This window comes from Poecilia latipinna, unplaced genomic scaffold, assembly GCF_001443285.1.
Source record: "Poecilia latipinna isolate Pla-1442-1.1 unplaced genomic scaffold, P_latipinna-1.0 Scaffold412, whole genome shotgun sequence".
NCBI lineage: Eukaryota > Metazoa > Chordata > Actinopteri > Cyprinodontiformes > Poeciliidae > Poecilia > Poecilia latipinna.
Window position 1 is genome coordinate 116499 of NW_015113028.1, and position 27134 is coordinate 143632.

The window sequence follows — 27134 nt, forward strand, 5'->3', positions numbered from 1 at the left end:
TTTTGAGATCAATCTCAGAAATTTTCTAGAAAAAACCAGAAAGTTTCTGAGATTCAAAAGTAAAAAAATCGCATGAAAAGAAACTCAAACATTTGAGGTTAATCACAGAACCTTTCTTAAAAAAAGGTGGAAATTTCTGAGCTTGAAAAGTCTGAATTTTTTAGATTAATCTCAGAAATGTTCAAGAAAAACCTTAGAGTTTCAAAAGTGGAATTTTTTTTACATTAAAACTCAGAAATTTCCAAGTTTTTCTAGAAAATTTCATAGATAAATATCAAAATTTCTCAGTATTTTGGCAGAAATTTAATCCTCCGTTTTTTTTCTTTCTACAGTGGCCCCGATACGTTGTAAGTTACGTCATTAGAGTGACGTTGTGGAGAAAATCATCCTTTATGTGGTGTTTGGCAGCCTGACCTGCTGGTGTTTCCTGGTCAAACAGAGAGAGTCGTTAAGTCGTTGGTCCGACTCGGTTTGCTGCTGCTTTGTGTTTGGTCTCAACAGGATGACGTCTGATGTGTTGAGGATAAATTCAACCTTCACTCTGAAAGCGTTTAGAAGGTTTTGCTGTAAACAGCATCTCCACTGTCAAGTAGAAAGTTTTGGTTGTTTTTTATTTTATTGTACTTATTAAGAACTTAAAAACCTAACTACAGTAATATTTAGTGAGCTTAACTCTCAGGTGTCAAATATATAAAATGACATCCTTTTGTTTATAATTTCAGCAGCTTTTTGTTTTTCTTTTCTTGGAAAATTGCTTCTGAATTACAGTGGTATTGGTTATTTACGTTTATGTTTTTGTCTTCTCAGTGATGACACTCACTTCAAGACCAACCCAAAGATCCCGGGTATCGATCTAAACTCGGTCAGAACGCTGTTCGAGGTTCTCAGCAAACCGGCCTTTTCTGGACTCCTGGAACAGGCAATAAATCACAAATCATTAAATGATTGACTGAATTAAAGCTTTTTCTGTTGGACCACATTGATCTCAGTTTGGTTATCTGGTGATGATGTCACCATCAATCACCATCAATCTCCTATGTCTGTCATTGAGGTTGTTTGGTTTGTATAAAAGCAGAATTTTAATTAAAAAGTCGACTTATTTACAAGAAAATAATTCCCTAAACAAGGAAATATCCAGAAAAATTGTCCTTTAACAGTGTCTAAATCTTATGGAGGACCAAAAGGAACAAAATTACCTAAATACATAATTCAATTATGAATTAAATGTACAGTAAAATAAATAAATGTTTAGCTGAATGTTCGACTTTCATTGGTGAGTTTGACAGATAAAATTATTCACTTCAGGAATCATGAAATAATTAAATACACATTTAATTAATTATCTGCACCGGCTATTATAAGTTTGCATTTGAATGATTTAATGACTTTCAGTAATTTATTTGTCTATTAAAGTTTACATTTAAGTTGATCTTAAATGCAAAATGTACATTTATTTGTACAGTTTTGACTTTATTACTGCTCTGAATATGTTGTTTCAGTAATTTGCCTTTTTTAGAGTCTGTACACTCCAGTTAACAATTAATCAAGTACTTGACAAGTTGAAGATTATTTCCATAATTAGTTGATCTGATTAATGGTTTCAGCTGCTGCGAAGCTTGAGCATCATTAATGTTTCAGTGATTTCTGGAGGTTTTCCTGTGTGAAGAACCATTTCCATGAAACGCATCATTCCCAGGACAGCGGTTCCTCTGCATGTGTATTAGAGTTTGTTTTTGGAAGTACATCAAGTTCTGCCACCGCTCTTAAAAACGAAACGGCAGCTCTGATTCATCACCGCTGTTTATGGTTTAGTAATTGTAGGTTGGGGATTGTTTGAATGACGTTAAGATGACTTTGCAATCAGTGGTAAGACCGAGGCAAAAGTCCAGAACCTTTAAAGTCCTGCTGCCTTAAAAGTGTTTCCTGTTCCCTCTGCAGCTTTTTTAAAGTCTGATTTATAAATTGAAAGTAATAAATGTGTTTTTTTTAGGCCTCCAAGAGTTTTGAGAGCCTGCTGATCCCCCAGCTGCCGCGTTCGCCGCCGGACGTTGAGGCCATGAGGATCTACCTCATCTTGTCCGAGTACCCCGCCCTGCAGGACTCCAAGAACTACATCCGCCTCACTATTCCCCTGGCGATGGCTATTCTTCGGCTAGACGCCAACCCCAGCAAAGTATTGGGTATCATATTTCCATGCACACACTGCGACCAAATAATCCCAAATTTCTTTTAGGGTAATCTGTGAAGTCGCTTGAACGGCTTTAACAGGCAAAGCTGAAGTGTGTTCCTGTTTTTTGGTCGTATTTTCTTCCCGTAGATAACTGGTGGTGCTTCATGGACGGCAGCTTCTTCACCAGAATGGTCGACATGTACAAACGCATCGTTGTGTTCATGCTGACGGGCGGCAAGACGATCCTGGTACCAGTCTTCTACGATAACTACTTCCTGGCCACGCTGCAGCTGCTGGAGAAACTCCACAAGGTACTGAAGAGGGAAAACATTTTAATCTTAAATTTTCCATCATAATTTATGTGTTCTGTTTTTCATTTATAGAATATAAATATGTTAAAATATTTGATTAAAATATTGTTTCTGATGCTCAAACTCTGCCAGTCAGATTCATCTGGCTGCCTTCTTAAGTTAACGTTTCTAACAACAAATGGAAAAGTTTCTGACATGAAAAAACCCAAAGGAACTGCTGCAAACCTTAAGAAATATTTGAATAAGATCAAATTTGATGTGATTAATATAAAATGTTACATATTTTCTTACAGTCAAAAGAGGAGATTGTTATGAAAAATTGCATTATCTGGTAACAAAGTCATAATACAATATGATAATCTAAAGTATATTAGATTATTGAATATTCTGTCTTCTATCTATTGATATTGATCACATGTCTTTTGCGATTGTATATAGTTGTTGATTTATTGTCCTTGTGAGGATGAAATGTTTTACCGCTCTGAGGCGCAGACCTGCTTTGTGTTGCCAGGTAAACTTAAGGGCGAATCACGTGGAGTACAGTCGCTTTTACATCCCAGACATCAGCAGCCTGGTGGACATCCAGGAGGACTACCTCAAATGGTTTCTGACTAAAGCTGACATTGTGAGCGCAGCGTCGCATTTCTGTGTTGTTTGATGACAATTATTTGCAAAGCATTCATAATCCTGACATTTTTCTGTCCCGTTTTATTCTGATTCCTAGAAAATGGGCTCCTCCCCCTCACAGGTATTTTGATTTTGAGCATTAAAGCCTTAAATGTTCATGTTGGGTTTGTAACGCTGAGTGTTGCGATCCCAGCAGAACGACTTTCCCTCAGTGAACCTCTGTGCCTTCCCGTTCATCCTGAACGCCCAAGCCAAGACGACAATGCTGCAAACAGATGCTGAACTGCAAATGCAGGTAGGAGCCTCTTAAGTCTGTGCAAAAGTTTTCAACCACCAAATAATCCGACTTTTTTATGACGTGTTTTTCCCCAGAAAACTTGCTGCTAGGGCAGTACGTGGTTTTGTGTTAAATCTTAAACGTTGACAGGAATTTGGAAATACGACTACATAAGATCATTTAATGTTACTGGAAGACATTACTGACAATACTTAATCCAGGGACCAAACGTTGCCTGAACACACACTGAGCGAGTTTGAGATGTAAACGCACACACACCACATGCTGTTCTTTGTTCACAAATATACATGCACTCACATCAGTTTCACTGCAAACCTCTGAAACCGCAGCCATAACTCAGCCTTTATAGTTGCACTTTACAGGTTTGTATAAAATTAGTTAGGAGAAAAAAATCTTATTCTGTTTTGAAATTAAATGAGAGAAAAAAAACAACTTCAGATTTTAGTGCAGGTCTGTTTTTCAATCTAATGTTCATCTCTTTCTTTGCCAAGATGGCCGTCAGCGGTGCAAACCTGCACAACGTCTTCATGCTGCTCACGCTGGAGCCCCACCTCGCTAGGAACCCATATCTGGTGCTGCATGTGCGCAGGAACCATTTAGTCAGTGACACGCTGCGGGAGCTCACCATGTACTCTGATGTGGATCTCAAGAAGCCCCTCAAGGTGAGCAGATCCCTGATTCCTGCATCTCAGTCGTGTCAAAATAGGGGAATAAGTTTGGAAAATGTTCGGTTTTGCAGACTTTGTTCAACACTTGATTGTTAAAAGTTGCTTTCAGTCCATCCAGTCTTCATTTTGATCATTCTTTATATAATTCTGTGTTTTCCCAAAGTACAAGTAAAGCTTCAGAAATTGGAATATCATGGAAAAGTCCAGTATTTTTTGTCATTTCATTTCAGAAACTGAAACTCATACAGATTCATGACAATTTTAAATTCTTAACAGAATTTCTCTCAAGGCTTCGGTTATCCCTGTTCTTAGTGCACCTTTTTCTATGACACTTTTTCCTTCCACTCAACTTTCTGTGAATTTACTACAGCCTTTTTAGTACGTTTTAATCTTCTGAGACACTTAATTTTGCGTTTTCATTATCTGTAAGTTGGGCGGAAACAATCAATTACTGAAGTAATCGTTAGCTAATTAAGTATTTTATAAATTGTTAAATGGAGAATACAGACTAAAACAGACAAATTACTGAAAGTTCAACATACTCAGAGCATTAATTACGCCGCAACTGTTCAAAAGAACCTGCACATTTTGCATTTCAGACAAATAAAAACACTTCTTCTATTGCTGTGAATATTTTCTACCCAGGTGGCGTTTTTAGCTTCACCAAATTCAAATTCTATAAAAGAAAAATAAATTGATATTAGATGTTTTTTGGCATTCATTGAAAAAGGAACTGAATTATTTGTTTATTTGCATTTCTTGTGTATTTTAGGTGTTGTATAAATGAAGCTTCAGTGATTCAATGAAAAATCTGCACAGTGAACCAATTTTTTCCCCGTCACTTAATTAATCATCAGAATAATCAATTACTAAAATTGTTTTACATGCATTCTAAGACAACAGCAATCAAAAGGTGAAAAACTACAGGAAAAATGGACATTATTTAGAAACCTTTATAAGAACTAAACACCTTAAAATTGTATTAAAAAGTCACCTGTCACTGTTCTGTTCCTTTTCTATATGCATGCTCTTTTTTTGTCCTGTATTATGTAACAAAGGAAAATAAAAATCATGTTTTAAAACAATTACAAGAAATAAACCCTTGAAATATTTCACTCTAACGAATCTATAGAAAGTTCATTTCCTGCAGAGACAAAAACTAAACTTTTTCACAATGTTCCAAATTTCTAAAGCTGTCCTTGTTTAGAGAGAAAACAGAAAATTGAAGACACAGAAGGTGTGTAGGAACCCTTTTTACATGGACTCTCTTTCATCATCTGCTCCCTGCAGGTGATCTTTGACGGTGAGGAAGCTGTAGACGCGGGCGGCGTAACTAAAGAGTTCTTCCTGCTGCTGCTGAAGGAGCTTCTGGATCCTGTTTATGGGATGTTCACCCATTATAAAGACTCCAACCTGCTGTGGTTCTCTGACAAAGTAAGCAGGAATCAACCTGATTTTACACAAATCCAAACATTGGACTTTAGATTAAAATGACAGCAGAGGGTTTACCGCAGCTGTCTGGGTTAGTCGCTCGCCGCCTTTTCTGCTATGTTTTAATTATCCCGTTACAACATGGCGTTGCAGGTGGATCTAGTGGACAGAATAAAGTTGAATTGGTTTTAAACTTTTTGTTGGGCAGCTTTAAACTTTTGTTGATCCTTGAATTGATCTACAGGATTCATACATGCCAGAGTTATAATAGTTGTAGGTTTCCATTGTAGTTTTATTTCATTTTGTCTTTCTGTTTGTCTAATTCAGTTAGTTTTTAGAGTGTGCTTGCTAGTTTTTTCAGTTATTATTAATCAAATATTGTTTATTTTGTTTAGTTATAGTAGTAATCTTAGTTTTATTTCATTTTTTGGTTAATTTTTGGTGCAGAATTCAAAAATGTCAAAGTATTATATTGTGAATATGTACACATTGATTAGGTAGTGAATACTGTACAGAAAATACAATAAAAACAATGTTTCAGTTATTGTTGAATAACCAGCTGACTGTGGGGTTTTCTCCAAACTTTTGCTGTTGCCATTTTGCCACCAGTAGGAGAAAGAAGTGCCACATTTTACCCACAGCTGAGGGGGGGATGAAAAATCATTTTCACATCAGATCGAAAGGCTAATAAATGGATTCATAAACACAAAATTGAAGGATATTATGTCTTATAATTTTAGTATGTCTTAATTAAGTTTATAAACACACAGTATAGTTCCAGTTAGTTATAGTTTTCCCCCCCATTAATTACCATTTTTATTTATTTCAGTTAACAGAGATGTTTTCTGAATTTCAGTTTTCATTATTTTGCCTGTTTTAGTTCACTATAACAACCTTGAAGCAGGCAGACGTTTATTTGAGGTGATCTGTGGAAACGTTCAGGTTTACAAAACAAGCGCCTCCATGAGGGAACTGCTTTACGTGTCTGGTTTCCTAAAAAACGTATTAAAAGTGGGAATGTTTCTCAAAGGCAGTATTTGCGTTTGTAGTTGCTGTGACACGCAGTAACAGCCGTACGGTTACCTAAAATAGGAGCAATAAATAGTTCATAGTTCATCGTCACTTTTAAATTTTATCACAATAGTACCACAAAATAACGTAACAAAACTTTTAAGCCCATATATCCCAACCTAACATTGAATCATATTTTAATTTTTTTTATGCTTTCATTGAACAAACGGTGGGAAGCATAATAACTAACAATCCTGACAACATGGACAGCTGTTTTTTTGTTTTTACAGGAATTTATTATGACAACTTTAAATCCAAATTATTAACAGAAGAAATTTATTACCATAAATGATAAACAATACAATAAATGCACACTCCAACTAACTGATTTAAATTTAAATCAGTTCTGCCGGATTCAGACAGAAACATGGAAAAAGAAAAACATTTCAAATCTGATTAGACAAAGAAGAAGTTTCCAGATGTTTTGTTTGTCAGTGAGGTTCAGTATTGTGTAAATGTGTTTACATTCCCAGTGTTTTGTGGAGCAGAACTGGTTTCATCTGATCGGGATCGTCTGCGGTCTGGCCATCTATAACTCCACTGTGGTGGATCTGCACTTTCCTCTGGCGCTCTACAAGAAGCTGCTGGACGTGTCGCCTTCACTGGACGATTTCAAAGAGCTCTCGCCGACAGAAGCCAGGTTCGCTCCACTTTTTATGCTTCAAACCGAGACACAACTTCCACGGTAAACGGTTTGTTACGTGTGTCAAACTCGAGGCCCGGGGGCCAAATGTGGCCGTCTAGACTCCACAGAAACACATGAATAAAGCCTGTCGGATAATAGATCTGTGGTTAAATATTAGAGCAATTTTTATCTTTTTGCTGTTTTTGTCTGATATTTTGAAAGTTTACACAAAATCCAGAGATATCCACAATTCTTTGCTCTAATTTATTATTGTAAATTCACTGCAAATTTCCCACAAAAATGATCAAAAACATCTGGTTTAAGTGATGCTAACTCCTACCTAGAAGAGGCAGTGTTTCATATCGCTACTCCATGGCGAGTATCAAAAAGTTACACTTACTGTTATCCAGAAATGCAAATATTTCTAAGTTGGCACCAAAAATTCTGTGATTTTTATTGCAAAAAATAACAAAAACAATTGCAAACTGATCAGTGTGAGAATTTGCTCAATGTTATTTTATTTTATGAAGTACTTAATATTTTAACAATTTCATAGGTTCAATCAATATATTCTGGAACAATCAGCTCTTTGAGAACATGATCTTCATAATGCAAATGAAAATGGTTTAACAGCCCCGGCTTATTGTGTAAAACTTCTACGTCTCAGTACCAGTAAGTTGATTTGACGACAGACACACTCAGTTTCACTGTATTTATCTTCTGCCCCATATATTAAATGAAATACAAAAAGTAACCCTAAACAACTACCGAGCAGTGGCTCCACTGAGCAGTTAGCAGTAGTTAGCTGCAGTTAGCAGTAGTTAGCTGCAGTTAGCAGTAGTTAGCTGCAGTTAGCACAGGTAAGAGTTGTAAAATTAAACATAGCTAAAATGCACAATATTAAAACCAGATATAAACAAAACATTACAAAATTTCACGATGCACTGTATGTGATTAAATTTATCTAACATATATGTTAAATATAATACTTGTGAAGAGAAACAGAGCTGATCCCAACATACTACAGTTACAAACGGCAACAGAAAAAAGAGGGAGGGGCTGACAGTTACTGGTTGCTATGGTTACCGCCAACCTATCAAGCGCAGCTTAGCAGAACTTAATACACCAATAAAACAACTTCTTGACTAAACAAAATAAATTCAAAGAAAAAATACATTTTGACAAACTTCACATGTATAATATTGTTAAACTAAAACCGTTACAGATGCGTACATTCATTTCTTTATTAATATTAAAGTAAGAAAGTGGATGTTGCTCTGGGAGGATCTGTGTTTCTGCGGAGCGTAATTCTCCTCATATAACTATTGATTTTGACGTTATCTGCGTGGAGAAGGCCTGCACAGCTTCCAGCGCCACAGAAACGCCGTAGATGGTTGAAATGCTGCAGAATCAATGCGGCTGCAGTTCCTGCTCATGATGACCTCATCTCCGTAGGAATAAACATCCGTCCCATTTCGCTAATTAGCCTCTTTGTCGTCAGACTGTTTGACCTCTTTCCGTGTTTCCTGTGTGTTGGAAATAAATCTCCTATGTGTTGCTCGCAGGAAAGCTAAAGAGCACACTCCCTCTGCGTTATATCCTGTTTGCTATTGTTGGTTATAATCCGCTGCATGTTGAATTGTTATTTATATGTTTCATGGACTGTGTTTGTTTTCTTTCTTTGTCCTTAGTAACCATTTTTTCTGTTTTCCAGGAGTCTTCAGCAACTTCTAGACTACGAAGGAGGAGACGTAGAAGAGACGTTTCTTCTTAACTTTGCTGTGTGTAACTTCTCATAGATGTTTTAGCTGTTTTTAGTATCGGATAAAGAATAATTATGGTTTTTTTTTCTCCCTGTTGTGTAAAATGCAGTTGTCTTTGATTTTGCAACAGTCAATTTGTAGGTTTTCTATTAAAATGTGACAAACATGCTACATTTACACAACAAAATACTTTAGTGAAAGAAGTAGGCTCTTTATACATGTATTTTATGTATTTATGTGTCTAGGCATGCATTTATGCAGCTTTAAGATTTTTCTAGACAAGGGAATTACCTTCTTGTTTTTGTGATGGCTGATTCAGTTCTGTGGTTAGAGGTGTAGCAGACATGTTTGGGTTTGTTGCTGCTGAAACAGATAATTGTTGACACTCTTGGTAGCTTAACTTAGTTGTGGTGTTCCTCAGGGATTGATCATTACCTCCCTTTTGTTTTCTGATTACATTCTACCTCAAAATCACTGTATGGGTTCTGTGTAGGTCAGAGTATTCTCAAATTCATTGATGATGAATCAGTGTTGTTTTCCATCACAGATCACCAGGGAAAACTACGGGATGACAGAAATCAAGGAGCTGATTCCTGGAGGAGAGAGCATCGCTGTGGACAAAAACAACAGGTTGGACAACTCTAACTGAGAGCTGTATTATGAAATAAATATGAATATTTGAGTCCAAACAGTCCATATGGTCCATCTGGACCTGCATTCTTTTGCTTTCAGTTGTCAGAAATAGCTTTTTGTTTTTAGTCCAGCCAGAGCCACAAACATTACCTAACATTTAGAAAAAAGATAACTTATAATTTTTAGTTATGAATTCAACTGAGCCAGTTTTAAAATTAGAAAATCTGTTTCATATGCATGAGAACATTTTTTTAAAGTTATCTTCGATGCAGGTAAATAAAAACATAACTTTTTCGTCTCTGATGGGTCACAGTGACATTTTCTCCTATGATGTGAAGCTGCTGAGTGAGAAACTCGGGAACAATTGAGTCGAACGTTACGGTCACTGTGACATCTTCAAAAATATCCCTGAGTCTTTGTGAGAGAGTTTTCTATTAGTTTGGACAGGAGGAGATGTTAACTCGAGCTTTTCAGGTTTATGAAGGAACAGCGCTGTAAAAAATGTCGTTGATTTCTTCTATTTATGCTTTTTTTTCACAGATTTAAATGTTTCTGATCAAACTAATTTTACTTTTGGAGAAAAATAAACTCAGTAAATACATAAAGAACTTCTAAAAGATTTAATTTATTATAAGATAAAAACTATCCAAACCAACCTGGATTGTCTGTGTGAAAAATAATTGCCCCATATTCAGTATGAGTGAGTACAGTATCGGACTTTGGCTAGGCCACTCCAAAACTTTATTTTATTTAGTTTTACGTCATTCAGAAGTGAAAGGTCCACTTCTCTCTATCATTTCTACTCAAACTGCTGCTAGTTTCACAATGGCCAGACTTAGAATGTTGGTTTTTGAAATTACAAGAATTGACGTAAAAATACGAGAATATTATTACAAGACTAGTCATAATAATACAAGATTGTCGTAATAATGCGAGTTGAAACAATGCGAGAGAAGTTGTAATGAATAAAACCACAATGGAGTCAAAATAATGTGAAAATATGGTTATAATGTGAGAATATTGGTTATAATATGACATAGTTGCAATAATACAAGGACGAAGTCATATTGTGAGAATAGTTGCAATATTTCAAGAATAGAATCAAAATAATACCAAAATAAAGTTGAAATAATGTGACAACAGTCATCAAATTTTTATTGGTATTAGAACTTTCAAAGGACTGTGACTATTTAGAAGAATCAAACCACCGTATTTATGTACTTACCAAAGTAAAGTGGTAATACTGAGAACTGGTTGCGTCAGATCTTAGTAACTCAAAGTTTTTTTTTTTTCATTAAAACAACTTTTTTTCTTATAATTTTATGACTTCTGCTAATTTTGCATCCTTAGTCTGCTAATTCTCCTAATCTTAGTCTGGCCCTTTTACTCAGCGGTTCTGCGACTCGAGTTTAGAGAGTCACATTGAATTTACTGCAGTAACAGATTACAGATTTAATCTGCTTACAGAACGTCACTCAGATGTAAACAGATCCACCTTGAGCTTATTATTAATGAACTCGTGTTCTTCTGTAGAAAACTATGGGGACAATATGAACACGCAGACACAGTGACAGAGGAACCGAGTGTTTACGGTTTGTAAACGCTCTGCTCCTGTGAAGCTGATGTTTGAGGACGCAGATGTTTCAGACTCGCCCTGATTGTGTTTCAGGAAGGAGTTTGTGGAGGCCTACCTGCGCTACGTGTTCTCCGACTCGGTGAGCGAACAGTACTCGGCCTTCTCCGCCGGCTTCCTGAAAGTGTGCGGAGGGGAGATCCTGTCGCTGTTCCAGCCCTCTGAGCTGATGGCCATGGTGGTCGGGAACAACAATTACAACTGGGAGGAGATGGAAAAGGTCAGTCAGACGGCCTGGACACGTCTACCGTCCGGTTCCGGTCTGACCCACATTCATCATTTAAAATGAGAAATAAAACCCAGTTTGGCTTTAGATGCAGGTGGAAGTGATTCACTTCAATAAGTTATTGTCATTTGATTTACATTGGAGCATTTTATGGGTGAATTCTAGCATTTTTTTTTAATTAAAGCAACTAGAAAAAGTATTTAATGGCTGTAGATGCGTAGCAACGTGATGTCATGTGCATAAGATCCCGCCCCCACCGACGATGACTACCGTTAGATTTACTTTCAACGCAGCGCGATAAATCGTATATGTATGTACGATATATAAAATCAATAGAGATGTAGTGCTTTTCTGTTAATTTCTATGACAACTAGATAACAATGTCCAAGGGCATCACATTTCACATCTCAGGAAAAAGTTTTAATAAAAAAAAAAAAGGCAAGGAAGTGGGAAGTTGGTAAGTTATGCTAGCTTGACATCGACAGAGGCTTCGGAAATCAGGTAAAAGAATCATCTTTGTGCACATTTGTTTTTGTCCAGTTAATCATTAGAATAAGCGATTACTAAAATAATTATTAGTTTTGCTCTTAATTAGGTTCGTCCATCTTCAACTGAAACACCTGTCTCTCTTAAAACATAAAGGCTTAAAAAGGAATTAAACAGAAATCAGGCAGGTTTGAGTCCAAACTCGTATTTTTGCAGTTGTCTCTTCAGAGCGATGTGCCTTCCTGCAGCTGTAGTTCAGACATTTTTGATTGGCAGGTGGATGCGACCTCAGGGTGTTCAGGTTTCAGGTATATTCATGTTTTTCATTCCAGAAAAAGCAGGTTTGTCGTCACTCTTTGACGTCTGATTTCTGAGCCTAAGGCTGCATAAAGATGGATGGGATTGTTGTTGTGTTGCAGCTGGTTACTGATTATAAACTGGTTGTAAATGCGACGTTTTGACTTTACGACCTTTAGGACCAGAAATGGAAACCAGCTGCTCAGCTTAAAGGTGAAAAACATCTGATCTGGTTCGTAGGGGAGAGGAAGAAACCTCACTCTCACCTTTTGACTGAGGAGAGAATCTGACATGACACATTCAGGTTTCCATGAATACGAAGCAAGACGTTTTCTTCTTCTCCTGTCTGTGTACAGAACGCCGTTTACAAAGGGGAGTACACCGCCACTCACCCGACAGTCCGACTTTTCTGGGAGGTTTTCCATGAATTCCCACTGGAGAAGAAGAAGCAGTTCTTATGTAAGCATTTAAATTTTTAATTGGTTCATGCTGGAGGATATAAATACACGACTGCAGACTTCTTGTTTCATCCCATGTTGATGTTTTTGTATGAATGTGCCTTCTTTTCGGATGAAACACTTTAAAACCTTTTTTAAAATTATTTTACTGTAGATATTTTCAGAAATATTTTTGCAGTTTAATTTGTCCTACAGTCGACATGAAAACATTAAAAATCATAACCGTTCAGCCAAATTTTTACAGCTGTTGTAAAAGGATTAAACATCAAGATGTGCTGCAAACACAAAACACCTCAAATGTAATAGAAAAACAAAGCAAAGAATAAATGTTGCAATCACAGAAGACAAAAGAAATAAAACAGCAATCCACAAAGCAAATGTAAAAAAAAAAAAAAAAAATGCAATTAAAGAAATTAAACCACAAATATGTTTTAAAGAAATTAAAAAAGTAGGAAAAATGACGCAGTCTTTAAAGACTAAAGAGAAACACTACAACCACTAAAATCTGATGCTGCTACATTTTTGTTTACATTTTGGAAAGAAGGAAGTTGTGCTCAGTGTCATCAGAAGTTTTCACCTCATTTCCTTTAGTGGTTTTTGCTGCAGCGCCCCCACTGGCGAGGAGTGGAACAGGTTTTTCAAAAGTTTGGTCTGTTTTACACAATGCAGTGTGAAAGTGAACCGCAGCCGCGGAAAATATTAAAAATTTAGCAATTTCACCAGCTATCCGTTGGGAAAACACCCTAAATATAATTTTTTTGAGTGTTGAACGTATTTTCTTTTGACAGAAATAACCATCGTAGATCTTAAAGTCATATAAAACCTCCTTTTTTTGAGATTTACTTTGTATTATGACTTTATTCCCTCATCAAAACAAACAAGAAGTGTTGCCTTGATTCTTTCCTGGATGTTTGAGAAATCCTTTAATCTCTATGGCAACCATTTAGCTGTGGAAAACACCTGGGTGGACTTAGCCCCGCCTTTGAGGCACAGCTCCTCCTCAGAGCTGTGGTTTCCAAGTTTCAGAGCTTCTGTCTCACAGAGCCCTCCCTGCCCCTTCAGACTAGCCAGCATGAATTAGCAAACACCTGGTGGAACAGCTGATCTCATTAAAGAGCTCAGAGCAATGCTGGTCAAAACATTATTCAGGGGTTGATAGAGGAGCCATGTTGTGATGACTTCCTGAAGGCGGAGTTTCAGAAAGATCAGGAGTTTTTAAAGAGACAGAGACCCAATTCAAGGCGATAAATTACGAAGTCGAATTTCTTTCAAGTGATATTTGATATATAACAACTAAAGGTAACATAGTTACTTTATTTAGCTATAAAATGGCATTAAAACACATAATACTGCTCCTTCAATAATGTGTTTTGGATCTGTTGAATTGAAGCGTCGTTCTCCTCTTCCAGTGTTCCTGACGGGAAGCGACCGCATCCCCATCCACGGGATGGAGAGCCTCCGCATCGTCATCCAGTCCACCATGGCGGAGGAGCACTACCTGCCCGTGGCTCACACCTGCTACAACCTGCTGGACATGCCGCGCTACCAGACCAAAGAGACGCTGCGCCGCCGCCTGACTCAGGCCGTGGAGCAGTACGAGGGCTTCAGCCTGGTCTGAGGCGGCGCTGCTCCCCCGGGGGGCGCTCACGCACTTTAACGCGAGTATCAGCAGGAGGATGCTGGACGCACTCAGTGTTGATTAGTATCTTAAATCTACAAAGGTCTATCTGTATAAATGATGTTTTTATATCGGGTTTTACGGCTGGAAAATGTTTGAAACGATGAGGGTTTGATCAGTCGACGTTGATATTTGGAAATAAGTCATTCAAATAAAGAGATTGCTTTCTGAAATTTGCAAAATAACACAAAACCTTACCAAGTATTTTTGGTTTGGTTTCTAGTGGAAATGTCTGAGTTCACTTGAAAAAGACAAAACTAACTTACAAGTAACTTTTCAGCAAGATGTTGGAGCTTGTTTTAAGTCAGTAATGCCTTAATATTGATTGAAAAGTTCTAGATAAATTTACTTTAAGAAGACATTTTTTCCATGTTATAAGGCAGGGGTGTCCAAGTTGTGGGTCGTGGGCCATTTCTGGTCCTTGGAGTAATTTTGTGTGGCCATAATTGAAGTTCAAGAATAGTACAAATCTGGTTCTCTCTCTTTTTGTAATATGGGAAGTTTGTAACTACTTACAGTTTTCTTTTATTTGTTGCTTTTATTTATTTTTACTCAGAAACTTGGGCACACCCTTCCATTATATTTGTGTAATCACAGTGAATGTTTTAGAAGAAAATAATTTTTTTTTATTGCTTGAAGGGGGAAAAACCCAAAACATTTATAAATTGACAAAACTGAAAATAATTTTCAAGTTAAATCACTGTAAACATTAAGGCAAACCTCATATTAGTGTCTGTTTTTATTCAAGTTTTACACATTTAGTTTATTGGTGTGCGAACAAAGGATAAAGAATTTACAATAATTGCTTTTTTAATTGGGGAGAAAAAAGATAATTTTGGCTCCTGAGGATTTTCAATTAAGAGATTTTAACCGTCAAGCCAGAAATTTTTCATCAATTTTAAGGAATATTGACTTAAAATAAGCTCCTGTATCGTTCTAAAATGTTATCTGTAAGTTAGTTTTGTCTTATTTCATGTGTGTTAAGATATTTGCGCTAGAAAGTAGACAAAAAATAACATTTTGTGTATTTGCAGAGTGAGATCCGAAGAATCAGAAGAAATGTGATTTTTTTGTTTCCTTTTTCAAAGCTGTGTATTTTCTATTCCTTAAATTCTATTTTTCACCTCTAAAGACTCACCTTGAGACACTATATTTGTTTTTGTTGTTTTAATTTATGAAATAGAGTGTTTTTATATTTTGATGAACATGTGTGTCAACAGGACTTTGAATCAAATCTAAAAAAAAAGCCCTGATCTTTGGGAGGGCGACAGTCACGCTGATCCTTTAAAGTCCGAACAGCAGAATTTTCTTCTGGGAAAAGAAAGGAGTCTCTGGCCGCTCATCGCTCATCTGACGCATTTTAACCCGCATTTAACGGCGCTGCCTTCTCCTTTCCGTAAGGACATGAAGCTGACTTTTAGTCCCTGGTTGTCGTCTGTGTGCATGTTGTTGGGTGAAACGGATTCCAGCGACGACTCGCTCTCATGCGTTGCAGTGATGAATGAACTCGATATTTTCACTCCAGTTTCCAGTCATTCTGAGGATTTAAAAAAAAAATCTACTTCATGTTTTAACTGGAGCGCAAGAATCAAGGCAACTTTGAAGTATTTCCCAAAAATGTCAGAGTGAAAAAATAATCAAATCTTAGCATTAGTACATGTAATGATTAGCTGCTGCATTGTACGTTAGCAGCAGCTAATTTGTAATAATTGAATAAATACATATTTTAATGATGTATGCATATTAAATACTTGGCATATATATATATATATGAATTTGTTCTAGAGCTTGCCCTGATATCCTATTTATTCCTGAAGTCCGACCTCTTAGTGTGAAGTGAGTGGAGTCGTCTTGCATATCTTAACAATCTCAAAGTATAGCCACTTGATCCGCTCAGCAATAACTTGAATAAGAAAAGTTGTGACGTAAAAAAGTCTGGGTTTTCCTGTGAAGCGCCTGAAGCCGTTCTGCTGCCGCTGCATCCCTTGGCTGGAGCTCCGCGCTGCATGTTCTCACGTTCAACACGCCGTCATTCCTCCGTTCAGGCTGGTTTTCCTTCAGACTTTAGTCCTATGCAAAGGTTTGTGCAGCCCTCGACTTTTCTGCACCTTTTCTTGTGCTTACAGAGGATGTGATTTGTCTGAAATCTGCAGAAAGCGCTCTGTTCTAGCCACGGTTTGAAATAAAATATATTGGAAAGGTTTCTGTTGGAGTTCATGGCTGTTTTTCAGTCGATTTTTAATGGATTACAATGACAAACCTGGTTCCTGTTATTTTCCTGAAACATGTTTTGTATAATTCGGGTCATTATAGAGGGGAACAAATTTCATTTCTGTCCAAAAATTTAAAAGAAAAACAATGAAGTTTCTCAGCTTGAAAAGTTAGCAATTTGATGGAGCAAAACTATATTTTTGAGATTAAGATCAGACATTTTTGAGAATTTTTTTATTTCTAAAATTGAGAATTTTAAATCTAAATTTTTCTGGAAAAAAAGCCGTGGGAATTTGAGTTTCAAAAGTTTAAAATCTTTCACTTTTCTAAGTATAATCTTTCCAAAATTAAAATTAATTTTTGAAACTAAAGGGGTTTTCCAAGGGTTTTCTAAAACAAAAGTAGAAAATTCGGACGACAGAGAGTCGGACTCATTTCACAGAAAACATTCAGCCTGAGCTCAGCAAACATTTTAGATTGTCAGAATATTGAGAAAAAAATCAAGGAAATTTCTGAGTTGGAAAAATAAAAAATGCTAGAACAAATCTGTAATTTTGAGATTAGTTTTTCTCTAGCAATTGTTTTTAAATTTTCAAATGTGATTTTTTGGTTTCTCAATGTTCTGACAATCTCAAAAATGTAGTTTTTTTTGGCAAATTCTTCCACTTTTTAAGCTTTTTTTTCTATCTCCAATGGCCCAAATACAGAGTCACAGTAAGCTGCTGTATTGAGGTCATTGAGGATAAAAATAAGGAGCAAATTTCTGCCAAAAAAACTCAAACTTTGAGATTAATCTCAGAATTATTTTAGAAAACCTTGGAAATGTAAAAAATTTTCAAAAGTTGAAATTTGACTTTTGAAATTCAAAAATTTCCTTTAGAGTTTGTTTACTTTTGATTACTTTTTAGGAATTTATTATTCTAGGAAATTAATCTGAGATTTCTTTTCTAGAAAAAATAACTACAGATCTCCAAACGTTTTAATACGCTTAATCTGAGAAATTTGAGAAAAACTTGGAAATTTGAGTTTCAAATATTCCCAAAAGTTTAAAATTTTAGTTTTGAAATCCACATATTTTCTTGATTTTTGTCAAAAATTTCATAGATTTATAAAAAGTAAAAAATTTGAGACAACACTTTTGAGAAAAGTTGAGATTAATGTCATAATTTTTTTAGAGAGAACCGAAATTTCTGCATTTCAAAAGTCAAAACTCAGAAGTTGAACAGCAGTAAGACCTTTCCCTCTGCCCCATATCCATAATGGTCCTAATTCACCGCCGTCGCTCTCAGATATTGCTGGAAAACATTTTTTCATTTCATTTTCCTTAATTTTAAACACTTTATTTCAAATGATAAGTAATTTAAAACCTCTGTACAGCACTTTATAGTCATTTCCAAGAAATGTTTTTTCTCTTCATCTGCCTCTTGATCTCTGAAACTTAGAAATCAATTTTTTCAACCTTATTTTATGCAAAACAAAAAAAGCACAAAGGCAACCAATCTCAGTAAAAATATGATTTAATCCATATTATATACAAAATACAATTTTATGTACTAAAATGTACACACTCAGGATTGTTAAGCCTGGCCAGTGTTTACACTAAGTGAAAACAAAATTCAAGCAGGTAATCATCCATTTTGGAGAAGGAAAGGAGAAAAGTACTCGCTCACAGAAACGTAAACAAACTTTGTGATCCGTATTTACAGAGAAACAAACGGGCGGCCATGTTCTGGCCCGGCCTGGTCTGCCTGAACAATGTGTGAAAACACCAAGCAGTGACTTACAGATCAGCTTATCTGGCATAAAGTAAGAAGCATAAACACAAAATCCCACAAAACTTTTGAAGTGGTCACAAAAATGGGCAGTTTTGATTGGATGTGATCAGTGCCTGTGTGGGTCGTAGTGATTAGTGAGCAAGTGCTTGATTATTAAACTTCTAAAGAAGCAAAACAAAAATATTATTTCAGACAGAACATGGTGGCCAAAACTGAGATAACAGAAGCTATTCATTTTGATGAAAACTGATACAAACAGTAACATCTCCCTTAGAAAAATACGCATAAATACACATCTTCATCACAAAATCCTTCAAAAATAACAATTTCACGTCTAATTTCTTCTAAGTAATATTAGGATTTAACTTTAACAATTTCTACAGTTTAACATAGGACATAAATTCTCTTAAAACTTTCAAATTGATAGAAATAAATTATCAGTGATTCAGGTTTATTTGTGCGTATGCCGCTTCGTCTGAAGAAAGTTCCTGCTTGCAAGTTGAGGTCTGATGGAGAAGAAACGGGTGGTTTTGTGTTCCCAGAGCAGCGGTTTGTTCCCAGTTTAGTCCAACAGACAGAGATGTTTGCTTCACAGGAAACTGAGCACCAGTCTCAATGCAGTTTTTCTTTTAAATCCATATCAACTCAGATGAGCTTAGTCGAGTCTCTTTTACTGATGAGAACTTCCAGCAGTCGCAGTTTGGCTTTCACGTGCTTGTATTCGTGGTATTCGTCTGCAAGCGGGGAGCGGTCTTCCTTCTGGACAGTTCTGTGAAAAAACAAGGCAGCAAAAATCAGTAAATGAAACTGGAGAGAAGCTCCAACATGAAGGAGCACGTGCTTAAACATGGCTTCTTCATACCTTCCATTTTGTCTGAAGAATTGGTCCTCAAACTCCTTCAGGTTCTTACGGATCCTTTTCTTTTCCTCTCTTGTCTCTTGAAGTTGCTCCACGAGTTCCTGCCTGCGATCGAGAGGAAAAACAAAACATTTAAATTAGATGTCTGACCTAATCTCACAAATAGTTTATTTCTTTATAGTAAACAGTAGGCAGAACATTTGGCTGAGGAGTAAGTATTAGCCTAATTAGCCATTAACTTTTATAGCTGTTAGCCTAAGTAGTTATTACACAAGTAGGTAGAGTAGCTTCAGTAGCCATTATCTGTTAATCAGAATAGCTGTAAGCTAAAACAGCCATTAGCTTAAGTAGCTTTTATAGTGACTAACTAATCTATTCAGTAGTTGAGAGGCTAAGCTCCATAACTAACTCACATTAGCATGAGTAATTTGAGTAGATGTTAGCTTAACTAAGCGTTTCTTTGTGTAGCTGTTAGCTTGAGAGGGGGTTAGCTTAAGCAGCCATTTGTTGAAGTATAATGACTGTTAATCCAAATAGCAATCAGCCTAATTAGCTAGCTGTGAGTTTTGAAAAGCTTGAGTAACTATTACTCTGAATAGCAGTTAATTTATGCAACTGTTAGCTTGTTCAGCTCTGAAGCTAAACACAATGACTAACTCATGTTAGCATGAGTAGTTTAAGTAGATGCTAGCTTAACTAACTCTTGCCTTCAGTAGCTGTTTGCTTGTGTAGCTGTTAGCTTGAGTGACATTAGCCTGAGCTACTGGCAGCTGTTAGCCCAGTGGTTCTTAACCTGGGTTCGATCGAACCCCTGGGGTTCGGTGAGTCGGTCTCAGGGGTTCGGCGGAGCCTCTGCCGTGGAGGTAAAGACACACTGTGTAAAGTCGTGATGACGCCCCGCTTTGCCATCACTTGCTCCAGAGGATCACGTCACATTGCTTAGCCAATCAGTGCTGCGGGAAGGAGTTCCACTCTCAGCATGGATTTGAACTTGTGTCTTTAATTACTTCAGTAAAGCTCACCGTTTTTACCAAATTCTATAGTCTAAATCTGCTCTTTAGTCACATCTTTTCGGGGTTGGTACTGCCTCTAGTGGCGTGGAGGATGTAATACAACTAATATAATTACATTAATAAATCAGAATACCGCAAATTATTTTCTGTGTCGAGAGGGGGGGGGGTCTGTGAATGCGCATATGAAACTGGGGGGTTTGGTACCTCAAAAAAGGTTAAGAACCACTGTGTTAGCCTAAGTAGCCATTTGTTTGAATAGCTATTAACCTTAGCAGCTGTTGGTCCAAATAGCTACCGGCATGATTAGCTAGCTGTGAGTTTTGAAAAGCTTGAGAAACTGTTACATGGAATATTGATTAATTTATGTAACCGTTAGCTTGTTTAGCTCTGAGGCTAACTGCATGTTAGAATCACCAGTTGTTACATAAATACTACTTAAAATAGCCTGTATACTTAAATAGCTGTAGCTGTTAGCCTAGCAGATTACCTGTGTAGCCCTTAGTAGTTTGTAGTTTGGTTTTAACTTTAATAGCTGTTTATGTGAAGTACTGTTTGCTTGTGTTTTTATTTGCTTCAGTAACTGTTATTCAGTTTCAAAAAGCCTGACAAGCGCTGAATACTACAGAACACAAGAGGGTGTGTTTTTCTCCTTCATGTACTTACATGGTGGCCGAGTGCAGGTTGGACAGCCCCATGTCTGCTGTGGTTTTGGAGGGTGAAAGTTCGTCCACAGGAGAAATGAAACCGTCCACTTCCTCATCCATGAAGCTGAAAACGCTGAGCTCAGGCTGAATGTTTTCTGTGAAGTGAGTCTTTGTGTCTCCGTCGTCCTCCGAGCCATCCTCCTCCTCCTGAAAGAAAATACAAAACAGGACATGATTAATAAAAAAGAGCAGCAGAAGACGAGCAAGACAAAGGGTTAAAACCAAACCGGTTTGGGGGGTTTAGTCACAGAGGGTCGTGAAGGGTTAGTACTTAAATCACTGCTTATACCGATTAGTGCTGACAAGTGGAAGAGAAGAACATTGGTTTAGTTTCTCATCACCCAACATAAACGTGCATCCAGGCGACATGGTGTTTCAAACATCAACAGCTGCTGATTTAATTTAACAGCTGTACTGATGCTGAGGCAGGAAGCAGGCAGCTGCCCAATCAACAGGCACCAACTAGCTCCATCAGAGGGGAAATGGTTGCAAATAAGAAGGATGAGGGTCTGGGGAAACAGCAACAACAGCAGCAGCTCTTCACCTTGATGTCGTCGAAGAACAGAGCGGTTTCACCCTCGATTATGGGCTGAAGGAGGGGCCCTCTGCGCTTGCTGGAGGGGGAGCCCTGTGGTGACGGTCAAGAAGGGAGGAATTAACCACACCAGGAGCATTTACAGCACGGCCACACGGAGGAGGAGGAGCAGCCCGGCGCCTGCACGTCTTTCTAATTACACGTCATGGTGTGGAATTAACATGCATGTAAACAGTGTGAATACGCAATAAAAGCACTAATTTTATACGATGGAGTGTTAGGGTCACTGTGGAAGGAAAAAAAATTAAAAAGGAGTGGTAAATGTCTGCCAAAAACATCTGAAAGTTTGAGATTAAGCTCAGAAATTTCTGAAATTCAAAAGTTTACATTTTTTTTGGGAAAAAACCTGACATTTTAGATTAATCTCAGAAATTTTCCAGAAAAAAAACATGGAAATTTCAGAATGTCAAAAGTCAAAAATGTTTGAATTTTGATACTCAAATTTCCAGTTTTTTTTCTCTCTCAAATTCTTGACATGTTTTCTGGCAAATTTTTGACTTTTCAAATTTCCAAATTTTTTTCTAGAAAACTTTTGAGATTTTTTAGTGACAATTTACTCCTTCTTATCAAAAAACACTAGTGTAGTTTTGGTTATCCACTTTGTTAAAATAAATCTTATTGAAATTTACACAGTCAAAACCTTTTATATTGATTGAAAATGTTAAACTTTTGAAACTCAGAAATTTTCTCTTTTTTCTTTTTCAAAAATTCCAGATTTTTTGGCAAATTTTAGACTTTTGAAAATCAGAAATTTCAACTTTTTTTTTTTTTTTTTTAATTTTCAGACTTCTTTGGCTGAAATTTACGCCTAATAATTTTGCCTGTTTTGTTTCATTCAGAATAATCCATCCTCTCCTTGCTGTGACGTTTCTGTTCCTGCGAAGGATCCCGCCTGTGATCCTTTGATCTGCTAAGTCTGGACTTAAAGTCTTGAGAGGGCAACAACACGTCTGTGGCGTGACCGCCGCGTGTTCGCGCAGCAAGGCGCCGTGCGGGATTAAGCGCCTGCGGACGTGCTAAACGTGTGGTGCGAGGGAATTAGGATGCGGTACTTACGATGACGGGGATGGTGGAGGCTCTGCAGAGGATCTGCTTCACCAGCCGGTATCTGTCGTACAGCGGCTTCATGATTTGCCTCTCGCTCTTGGTCACCTGGAGCAAGAAAAGCATTTACTGTTTAGTAAATTTCAGCAAAAAACAACATGGAGGCTATTTGCACTATTGTAGCTCAAATAATATAACTTTAAAAATTCAAATCAACAATCAGTGATTCTATTCACTTTGACAATAGAAGGAAACCTGAAAGCTTCGAAATGATGATCACTTTGTGTTTAATCTAACATTTTTTAGTAGATTTTAATTCAAAAGTTGCTCTTTAGTTTTAATTTATGATTTATTTAAAATCATAACGTCGCGTCATTATGATTTTTTCTCACTATAACTTTTTTCTCTTCCCTCTCTCCCAGAAAGAGGAGACGGATCGTTTTGTAACTGAACTCTGACCTGTCTGCTGAATCATTTTCTTCTCCACTGTATCATTTTTTTCTGCTTTTTATGTGTTTATAACTCAAAAACCTGGTAAATCTCGTTGATATTTGGAGGCGGAGCTGTCCCAGACTCACCGGTCGGCCGTGGATGCTCTCATAATGGAGCAGCGCTTTCTGCAGAGCGACTTTCTCCGCTCCGATCTGATCCCGCGTCATATCCTGCAGCAGGAGAACAGGAGGAAGTTCAACGTCTGCTTCAGGGTGGACCTCTGGATCTTTCTGTGCAGCAGGTGTTTTTTACCTTGATGTCCTCGGGACGGTTCACCTCCTGCCTCTTCTCTTGCAGCTTCTTCTGGACGGACTCCAGAGTGCTCTCCACCGGCGGCTTGGGCGCCTTCTCCTGCTGCGTCTTCTTGTCCAGCTGGGAGCCGAAGCTTTTGGGCAGCGTGTTGCTGCGCTGGCGGGTCACCGGCGGGAGATCTTCCTCCGACTTCATCAGCTTCCGCTCTGCAGAAACACGTCCAGGTAAATATGTGATTCACTTTTTTCACTTCCAATACAGAAAAACAGCTGATTTGACTTAAATGTTTATTTTTTTAAACATGGACATAAATGTGCTGAATTGTTTTTCCCTTTTAAATGAAATGCTTCCAGTTTGCTTATGAGTTTTGGTCTCGATTGAAGAAAGCTGAAACAATATTCTGTCTATTCTCAGAAATTAAAACAGAATCTCGATCAGTTTTAGTTTGAAAACTCTTCCTGTTTTTATCCAAATGTTAATACAGTTAAAAGGTTTTATTTCAGAGTGTAAGTCAGTGATAATATTCACCGTGAAAGTAGAAGGAAACCTGAAAACCTGAAAAAATTCTCACTTTGTGCCTTCTTGTTTGACAAACATATTTTACAATTTATTTTTATTTTTGCTTTGGATTCATGTCAACTCTATGAGAAAATGTTTAAGTCAGACAAATATTATTTTTACCTTTTACAAAAATGTCATAATGTTACAAGTAATATGAGAATAAAAACGGGAATAAAGTCGTAATATTAGAAGAATGAAGAAGTAATTTTATGATAACTCCAACACAAAAATAACACAAAATTAATTGATAACTTTAATATGTTCTTCTTTATTTTGATAATATTATGATTATATTCACGTAATTAAATAAATATTCCTGTTGCCTGGCTCCAATACTCCATCATACACTTTTTGAAAATATTTTCAGTAGTTTGTAATTTTTTTTAAGAAAAGAACGACAGAATTTGAAAATCGTACCTGGTATTAAAGAAAAAGTCTAAGAAAATGGTGCTTGATTTTCTTTCTTTTTTTTTCTTTTTTTTACCTTTTAGCTCTTTCCGTAGTCTGGCCAGTTCGTTGAGCCACCTCAGCACTTCTGGGTTTGCAGCTTTATCACTGTGTGAAGGCTGGAATACAGAAAATAATGAGCTTTTCTGGTAATAATCAGAATAAATTGCTTTTATTTCCTAACAGCTGCTGTGAATACCCTGTATTTCCTGTCGTCTTCGAACTTCTCCTCGAATCTCTGGATCTTCTTCTTGAGAACGTGAATCCTCTTAGTGAGCTGGGCGGAGGTCAGCTCCTCTCGCTCGTCGTCGCAGGAGCCGAGGGATGAACTCCGCCTGCGACTGAAGAGACAAAACAAAATGTTTAACCTTTTCTCCTTTTTGCCCCACATGCAGACAGAAAGAAAAGAATGTAAGGAAAACGGGCGCACCTGATGAAGGAGTGAGCGTTTGGCGGCGAAGGCGGCACTTCGGTGTCGTCCAGGTACTGCTGGCTGTGACCGTAGGCGTAGAACCGGGGCGACACCATGGGGTCGCTGTCCTCCTCCAGCAGCTGGCGGATCAGGCGGCCGCCGGCGTGGGGGGACAGCCGGGCTTCCTCGCGGTCCATGCTCTCCCTCTGCAGCGGGCACGCCAGGATCGGCTCTGAGGAGAAACCGCAACACACCGTCGGGTCAAAACGTGCAGAGCGAAGACATCGAGCTGGAGGTGCAGACAAAACACACAGGATTCGATTTAATCTGCACACAGAGGGATCCAATAAAGCCTGAATTTATGCCGTTCAATTTGTTTCAAAATCTATCGGTAATTTTAAAAAGGTAGAAAATGAATAATTTGGTACTTTCTAAACAAATGCAATTTTACATAATTTTTTTTTAAATTACACCTCTAATATGCTTAGTTTGACTTTTAAAACCAACAATTTCAATCACAAAATGCTGAAAAAGGATCAGCCTCCATTGGTGACCAGCGATGCTAACACACATCATGCAGTTTTTATGAATTACTAAATTGTTTGCATGACTTCAAATTTCAGAGTTGCATTTGTTGCAGCAAAGCAATTTTCCTCTAAAATAAAAGGAATTAGTTACACTTTTCAAAATAATAGTAGAATTTTGACCTACATTCCAGATTTAAATACAAAACAAAAAGTTAAGTTGAATCAAAATTGAGATCTTTTCTGAGGGAGTAAAATTCCTCCGACCACGGCAGTAAAGAACATTTTCCTCTGGGGTTTGATGTTGTTGTGAAAGTGTGGGTAAACCACACCCACCCTGACTCTGCGCAGTCCCCCCGGCTGCTGCTGCCGCCGCTCTGGTAATAATTATGTCTGCAGAGGAACACCCCTGACGATGCCCGAGCTATTAATAAAAGAGCAGATCTCTGCGGGATAATGTCAGGCCGCGGTCCCTGCTGGGAGCCTTTGTGATCAGCTTGTGTTTATCCAGTTTCCACAGACAAAAACTTGCATCTGTTCAGGCATTTGTGCATGAGAAAAAAACAAGACATACAAGCTGGGGAAAATATCAGTCTGTTTGGGAAATGTTAGTGCTGAAACTGCAGAGACTCGGCAGGAATTACGAGGCGGATGCCGTGGAAACGTACCGAGCAAACCGAGCGACGCGGGGAATGAAAACAAGCCGACGGTGCGCGGACGGTTTGCATGTTTTTCTACACTGGGGGAACATTTGGGTCAACTGGAAGAGAGTTAGCTCAGATTCCAGCTCCAGAACCCTGCAGGTTTTTGTCCTTTATGGAGTCCCATAGCGGATTTACGGGGATTTTTTCTTTTACGTTAGCTTGCAAAGGTTTTGCATTCCCACGCAATAAGTTTGGCGTTCCACTGCAATTTCAGTAGGTAGTTCATGCAGCATCTTTAGCATTAAAAGTGTTTCTGTTCTAATACAAAGTTAATTTTATGGTGTTTCCATGAAATCCTGTTTGTGAAATAGCATCACAAACTTATGTGCCAAACAGGTCAAACATGACAGAAACTTTCTGTAAGGAGGAAAGAAAATCTATTTGGACTCTATTTGAGATATTAATGGTTAATAAAGGGCCGTTTTCATGTGCAGTCGCCAACAGACATGAACATGCAGTTACAACAGGGATTTTCATCCAGTTCTCTGCATCAAATAGTTTGAGGAATTCACATTTTGTATTTCCATTTTGGTTTCTACTGCTTCAAAAAACAACCCAAGCACTTAAAAAACACATCCAGCTGTTGTTTGGTAATGAGTTTATATTTTTAGGAATCTGGAAAACGAGTCGTTTCAAAAACCTCAGGCATGCCAAGTCACAAAATGTTATATTAATAAAAGCACAAATGTTAAAGGACAGATTAACCTGAAAATTTCTAAAATTATTTTCTCACAAATGTTCAACTTTTTAAAAATTATTCTCAGAAATTTTCTACAAGAAATAATAATAATCTGAGCTTCAAAAGTCGAAAATGTTCAACTTTTGGAAATTTTGGAAATTTCTGAGATTAATCTCAAATTTTGTGCTTTTTTTTTTTTTGCAGAAAAGTACTCCTTTTTTCATTTTTTTTATCTCCACAGCGGCCTTATGGTGGCCAGGGTCGCTCAGCTCATCAAGCGGCGACCCTGTGGCGCGTCAGAAGGTTTTTAAACGCCATCACATCCATGTTTTTCTTTCCAGCGAGGCTCCGGTCAGCCAGCCGCTAAGGCTCCATGGCATTTCAAATTAATCCTTTAAATCAACTGCACACTGATGGCTGTGGATTAACTAGATTAATGAAACAAAACACCGGCCTGTGCACCGCTGCGCCCGGATACTCGGCGGTT

General features: G+C 37.5%; 2 protein-coding genes across 9 annotated transcripts in view; one reads left to right on the top strand and one right to left on the bottom strand.

The window, feature by feature from the left end:
* Positions 1-16108, top strand: part of herc3 (HECT and RLD domain containing E3 ubiquitin protein ligase 3) — a 33566-nt gene extending 17458 nt beyond the window's left edge. For 2 of the 3 annotated variants that reach the window (XM_015037614.1, XM_015037615.1), the window contains exons 12-25: positions 808-919; positions 1991-2180; positions 2318-2481; positions 2993-3106; positions 3206-3229; positions 3302-3403; positions 3898-4068; positions 5365-5508; positions 7050-7216; positions 8916-8982; positions 9512-9594; positions 11267-11450; positions 12596-12698; positions 14107-16108. In XM_015037614.1, coding sequence (XP_014893100.1) covers positions 808-919; positions 1991-2180; positions 2318-2481; positions 2993-3106; positions 3206-3229; positions 3302-3403; positions 3898-4068; positions 5365-5508; positions 7050-7216; positions 8916-8982; positions 9512-9594; positions 11267-11450; positions 12596-12698; positions 14107-14315 — 1834 coding nt within the window. In that variant the 3' untranslated portion in view covers positions 14316-16108. The remainder of the gene's footprint in view (positions 1-807; positions 920-1990; positions 2181-2317; positions 2482-2992; positions 3107-3205; positions 3230-3301; positions 3404-3897; positions 4069-5364; positions 5509-7049; positions 7217-8915; positions 8983-9511; positions 9595-11266; positions 11451-12595; positions 12699-14106) is intronic. The other variant, XM_015037616.1, reaches the window with a different exon arrangement.
* A 1977-nt stretch (positions 16109-18085) lies between these two features.
* The window catches only part of fam13a (family with sequence similarity 13 member A), a 74125-nt gene continuing 65076 nt past the window's right edge, over positions 18086-27134 (bottom strand). For 4 of the 6 annotated variants that reach the window (XM_015037622.1, XM_015037620.1, XM_015037621.1 and 1 more), the window contains 10 exons: positions 24759-24972; positions 24528-24669; positions 24366-24447; positions 23321-23526; positions 23155-23238; positions 22589-22684; positions 21482-21565; positions 20897-21084; positions 19224-19325; positions 18086-19130 (listed from right to left, as the gene is read on the bottom strand). In XM_015037622.1, coding sequence (XP_014893108.1) covers positions 19007-19130; positions 19224-19325; positions 20897-21084; positions 21482-21565; positions 22589-22684; positions 23155-23238; positions 23321-23526; positions 24366-24447; positions 24528-24669; positions 24759-24972 — 1322 coding nt within the window. In that variant the 3' untranslated portion in view covers positions 18086-19006. The remainder of the gene's footprint in view (positions 19131-19223; positions 19326-20896; positions 21085-21481; positions 21566-22588; positions 22685-23154; positions 23239-23320; positions 23527-24365; positions 24448-24527; positions 24670-24758; positions 24973-27134) is intronic. The other 2 variants (XM_015037624.1, XM_015037625.1) reach the window with 1 other exon arrangement.